This window comes from Candoia aspera, chromosome 17, assembly GCF_035149785.1.
Source record: "Candoia aspera isolate rCanAsp1 chromosome 17, rCanAsp1.hap2, whole genome shotgun sequence".
NCBI lineage: Eukaryota > Metazoa > Chordata > Lepidosauria > Squamata > Boidae > Candoia > Candoia aspera.
The window spans coordinates 1855285-1861254 of NC_086169.1; the positions used below are offsets into that span (position 1 = coordinate 1855285).

Consider the following 5970-nt stretch of genomic DNA (forward strand, 5'->3'; position numbering starts at 1 on the left):
GAGCCGGAAGCGACCGGACGAATAAACAACAAGATCATGTGCAAACAAGGTTTCTGCTTCCCAAGATCAAGCGAACCCTCTCCCTACGCCTGGATCTGATTCTTGGACCTAGTTCACAAACCACGCTAACACACGCTGTGGCGTGCTAAATATTGGCTTGACGTGTTGTGTGAATCCAACCACTGGGGTTGTAAGGGATGGCTTATGGCTTTGTTTCTTGCATGGACCCTTCCAGTGGTGTTGCCTTCACCAAAGCATGGCTTCAAATGTCATGGCTTAGGACAGCAGCACAGCGTCTGCAGGTGCCATGTCACTCTTAGCATCCTCTGCCTGATGTTGCCTGCAGGGCAAAATCAAAATCAGCTGAAAGCTCACCAGACGGTGGAACACAACCCCTGAAATGTTTAAGGTTCTATTTTTGGAAGGAACCAGGTGTTGATCAAGCTTGCTAAGTGCAGCATATCACCCTCAGTGCCCGCAGTAACCATGAATTCCACAAGCTCAAGATATCGTGTGGACTTTGGCCTGTGTGTCCTGAAGGATCAAGCCAGGCCAGAACCGGATCTTCAATCCAACTTCCCTTACGCGCTCAGAGCAGAGGGAGGTAGATGTTGCATTATGACATGCCACCAAGAGATGACTTCCACCAACACCCTCTTGGAGGGAGCAGGAATTTCTCTCTTTTTACACAGTGTGTATCCTCTGTGTTTCCCGTTACAGTGACCACCAGGGGGCACTGTGTTGCCAGGTTCATCCATATTGGGCATCTTCAGAGGTGAGGAGCCAGATGTGTTTCTACGGTGTTCAACCCCCCTTCTGGGAAATGAACTCATTGACGTTCACACTTTGGATGACTACACACAGCGAATGAAGCTTTAGAGGCTCTCTAGATCTGGCACCTTATACCTGTCATTCCGGTCCTCGTTTTGTGGCCAGAGAACATAGTTCATGAGGGTCTTCCTTGTATCTTCCCTTTATGGGCCTGAAGGCCTGACCACAGCTCTTGGGATTCCCATGAGTCTGCTGACTTCAGGCTGAACCTCTCAAGTTCCTTTGGCCTGACCTCGCAGGACATGTCCTCCAGCCCCCACCTCCTCTTTGTCACCTTCTTCTGTCTGAGCCTTCTCCAAGCTGACTCTCCTTCTGGAGAGCAAAGGGCAAACCCAACCAAGGATAGGATCCACCCACCATGGGCTTGTTCATCAGGAGGGAATGCTGGGCCGCCCACCTCATTCCACCCCTGCCCACCGCAGGCCGCAGTGGACCCGGAGAAAGCCTCCGTTGTCACCCAGGGAAGACTTTGCACATCTTCAAATTACAACCAAGGAGAGCCACCAGTTTGTAATGCAGAATCACTTTTATTAAGGAGCAAAGAAAGAACATTGGAAGAAACCACCAGGTGTTCCCAACAGCCCAAAGCAACAAACATCTCCCCTTCGACAAATCATTTCAGCGGGCAGAGAGGAGACGAGGGCCTGGAGGTTGGCAGAGCTTCTGTCCTTCATAACTTGACATGAAGCCTTGATGGATCAACTGAGCTGGGGGGCAGTTTCACCGGAAGGCATAGCGCCGAAAGTGGTTGGGGGAATACTGGAGAAGAATACAAGCAGTGGGATCAGTCCAGAGAAGATGGAAGAGAGTTGTGACATCTATTTGCAGGCCAGACCAGGGCCCAGACGTGCCCTGGCCAATCTTCTGAAATCCGTTTTGGTCGTGGAGAGTCCTGGTTAACTTAGCAGGGAGAGTAACAGGGGAGGGAGCAGATGCTGCCTCTGCGACCAAGGCGTCCCTGCCGGCCTCCACGGTAGCCACCATACCGTCCATAACCCTCAGTGGCACATGGTGTGTAGCCTCCGACGCAGATGGGGTCACAGCTGGCGGACATGATGGGACCGGGGACGGTGATCACGGTGGCAGGGGGCTGGATCACGACCTCAGAGGATGGGATCTGGTTGATGCAGGAAGGGCGGATGCCAGCCAGCGTCCCCAGGTTACTAGAGTATTCTGCCAACCCACTGGAGCCATAGCCATAGCCCTGGCCGAAACCTCTGTAGCCCGAAGATCCACAGCCAGGTGGCCCAAGTCCAATGACTGGGCAGGATGCGCAGGATGGGATGGCACAGGATGGTGGACAGCAAGCCATGTCTGATGATAGGACTGAAAGAAGAAGAGAGGGGACAGTGTTGACATACACCAACAAAGCGTGACCCGAAGGAATGGTGGAGGAAGTTAAGGTATCCCATCAAGGTGAGGTGGGTGACTTCCAATGTCAGAAAAATTGGGGATCTTCTGAATGGTTTAGTTTACATGACCTGTGAACGTTTGACACTCTTTTGGTATTAGAACAGAGCATAAGTTTTCTACACCCCATGCTCTAAGAGGTGAACCCTCCACAAATGTGCAGGCAGAACAAACTGCATGGCATAGGAGGATCGAAGTCATCCCAATTCTGATTTGTCTGCTAGGCCAATCCTTGAGTTATTAAACTCAGATGTTCTTCAGTATTGAAATATATTATATTTTTATTAGTTGAGATTTGCAGTACACATACACCTTCAGAACCTCCAAGCTAGAACATGGTGCAAATGTAATGGTAGGAACCAAACCTTCTTCCATCTCAAGTTCTGAATTATCCAAAAATGGAAGGGGTCTTGTTGGGGCTGAGGGGGACTTGAGGAGACTTTTCTTAAGAAGCATTGGGATCTGTTAAAATAAAGGAATAACTAGGCTCATCTGGGACTGAAAGAGGGATATTGTAATTCAAATACAATTCTTGTTCAAGCTGAGCTCAGTTCCCAGTGGCTACATGGCACTACCATGTAGTTTTCTTGGTAAAAACACGGTCTAGTCTACAAACTTCATGGTGGTCGCCCATCCACATATTCACCACTTAACCCTATTTAGCCTTTCCAGCTCAACCAAATTCAGAGAGATGCTACTACCCAAGACTTGGATATTCCAAAGCTGTAAATAAATCTCATATTTCCTACAATGTTACGAAAGACCAGCTTACCTGTTTCTCTGAGGAGAAGAAGGCAGGAGAAGACGAGATGTGAAGCTGTTGGAAAACCTGTGAAGGACCAGTCTTTTTATACTATCTTGCGAGCGTCCTGATTAGTGGAGAAGTATGCCTTTGCATATCCAACTTGTAATTAATCACCATTAAAATCTGCTGTTCCCATCACATGCAAAATTACTTAAAAACCTCAAAGGCATTATGTGGCAAGGATTAGACTGTTGTCAGCACAGGATGACACAAATGGTATGAAACATGTAAGAATGCTTCCTTCTCCTTTCCCCTTTCCTGAGAATTTTCACAGAAGCTTGCAACATTCAAGATGGGAACATTTTGAGCTTTGTAACTGGGGGAAAACTATGTAGGACCATTCAGTTGAATCTGAGAGCTTACAAAGGGTGCGGTTGGATCCTCTTACTTATTGACTTACTGTTCTGCTAGACTCATGTATCACACCTAGCCTCATTGGTTTTGACCATGGTTTATTGAACAAGGCACAGCAGCTACTGGCACACACACCAGCCAACTTAGCCTCATGGATTAAACTCACTTGTAAGAGGAAGCTTTTGAAATTAGATCTGATTGGGCCCACATTGCTGATTGCCAACTCAAGGTACATGAAGTCTTAGCAGATGGGGTCCTTGTTAGAGTGAAATTCCTACTCATATTCATAGTTGTCTACCTGATGTTGAGTCAGCCAATGTGTCATGGTTGAAACAATGTTGTAGGGTTGTCAGGTGGACAACCCTTTAGAGAACTACCACCAGCAATGACCATGTAGTACCAGATGGGTCAATGTTCACACATATTATGGAGTACTGACCCCTTTTTTGCTGGAGAAGCAACTGGCCCACCATAGAGGGATATGCCATGTCCATGAATGTCCATGTTTCTTCTGCAGCACTTGATGTTGAATCCCAATATAAAAAGTCCCATTTGGAGCAGCTTAATTTGGATGACCTGAAACCCACACCTCTCTGAAGCCATATTCACCCAACAGGTTCAATCTAAAAGGGAGCTGTCTAAGTTTGGTTCTATGTGCTGATCAAACTCAGATACTCCGGTTGACCAATCAGTTTACAGAATGTATGAACCCTGATAGTTGGGACCTAGTCCATAGATCAGGGATAAAGAAGCGATGGCTTGATGGCTTTGGAATGAGTTTTTAACGATGACAATGTGGGACAGGGGTTTCACAAATGAATATGCAAGCGTAGAACTCCAATCAGATACTGGAAGGGAGGTGGAACCATTACTTGAAACCTACCAGCTCCATTCACACAATCTGTTTTCTCAGTGCTCACAATACATAAGCCCTAGATTAACTAAATCAGCTGGATTTGTTCAACACATCATGTCACACAAGTCTTCCTCACTAACCTAGTCATAGAATGGTGGAACTGTCATAGACCATGAGGAACATCTAGTCCAACCTCTTGCAACATGAAAGAAGATCAATCAAACCATACCTGAGGGATGGATGTCCAGCCTCTTCTCAAAAATCTCCAGAGATGGAGAACCCACAAAGAGACTGTTCCATTGTTGTACACATCTTACCATCAGGCCATTTTTCCTGGTATTTCAATGAAATCTAGATGGCTGAACTTACACCTGTTATTTCTGGTTCTACTTTCTGTGAAGTGGAAAAGAGTTCCTATCTCCCTAGGACTCTTTTATGTACCTGAGCACTGATTTGTAGTAGCTGACAGAAATGCATCTACCAGGTCTTCATCTAAAGTGGTTCAAGTGGCATTTAGTGATACAGATCCAATAGGTGTAAGCCCAAGCTTGAAGTTCTCATGAAGAAGGGTCTCCTCATTCAAGGCCTTCTTGCTGGTAGGACTTTTCCAAAGCCATGCCTGAACTTTTTGGCGGGACTTGAAGAAGACCTTTTAGAAGATTCAGGTCCAGCTTTTTGGGCTCCTTGAAAGAAAAACTAGCCAGCTTTAGTTCTCTTGGAAAAATTAGTCCTTCAAATGATTAATCTAATGGTATGATTTCCCATAGTTGGAACTCACTGCTCAGCATCATTTGAGAAAATTGACAAATACTTTGTGGTGGGAACCATCTGCCACCTTTGAAGTCTTCCACTTCCTTTGGGTGTTGCTAGCTTTTATTTCTGGGCAGAAGAGCCTTAAACAGTTTTCCAGAAGTGTTGATGCAACCAAAATGAATCTTAAGTGTTTTGACCCCTCTAGGAATCTGACCTCTGTTTTAGGTAGCATCCCAGCGTTCATTAAAGCTGCTGGACCTGTTGTGTAATTATCTACTTGTAAAGGAAATGGGCATACACATATTTTTTAAAAGCTTGGCTCCTGAGCATGTCATTTGCTTGATCTGTCCTGTAATTGGGAAGATAGGAACAAGATTAGGGATCTAAACGTCTGTGAAGTTTTTCCTTGTTGCCTGGCCAAACCAGATTCAAAGGAAAACTGGAGATTTCCCCCTAGCTAGGCTGAATGTAGTCATGCAACCATGCTTGTGAATCCCTAACAAGTCGGAAGTCACTGTGTTGAAAAAGGGAAGGAAAGGGAAGGGGGGATCAAACCTGAGTGAAGATGAGGCAAGGGGACCTGGTAACCAAATACAGAAAGAAAGAAATGGGGGACAAGACAAGACAAGAAATGAGGGACAAGACCATTCAGTTCCAGAAAGGGTTAAATTGACCAGGCATGCAACTTCTCCCACGCAGCGCATCTTCAAAGGCATCCGTGCCATTTTGCAGCTGTCTGTGGCTTCTACCCGCCTAATCATTTCCAGTGCTATCTTGAACAGTATCTTTTATTCTTCTCCAAAAATATATGCCATCCCTGCCCTTCCCCAGTAGTTATGGAGGGTGGAACCTCTTTCTTCCTTGCTGGTAAACACATTACATCTTCCGATGGGTGCACAATTCCTTTTGGGCAGAGTAGGTGACTGGCAAAGCAGGACCATGCTTCAAAAGAGGAGGGGAG

At 46.2% G+C, this 5970-nt stretch overlaps 1 protein-coding gene across 1 annotated transcript; it reads right to left on the reverse strand.

The window, feature by feature from the left end:
- Positions 1-1732: 1732 nt before the first annotated feature.
- LOC134506818 (feather keratin-like) lies at positions 1733-2143 on the reverse strand. The gene has a single exon (XM_063317174.1). It carries the CDS (start codon positions 2141-2143, stop codon positions 1733-1735), a length of 411 nt encoding a protein of 136 aa, XP_063173244.1.
- Between the last annotated feature and the right edge of the window lie 3827 nt (positions 2144-5970).

Bases quoted from the DNA above. Each gene is read 5' to 3' on its own strand.
- LOC134506818 (XM_063317174.1), bottom strand. From the start codon at position 2,143: ATGGCTTGCTGTCCACCATCCTGTGCCATCCCATCCTGCGCATCCTGC.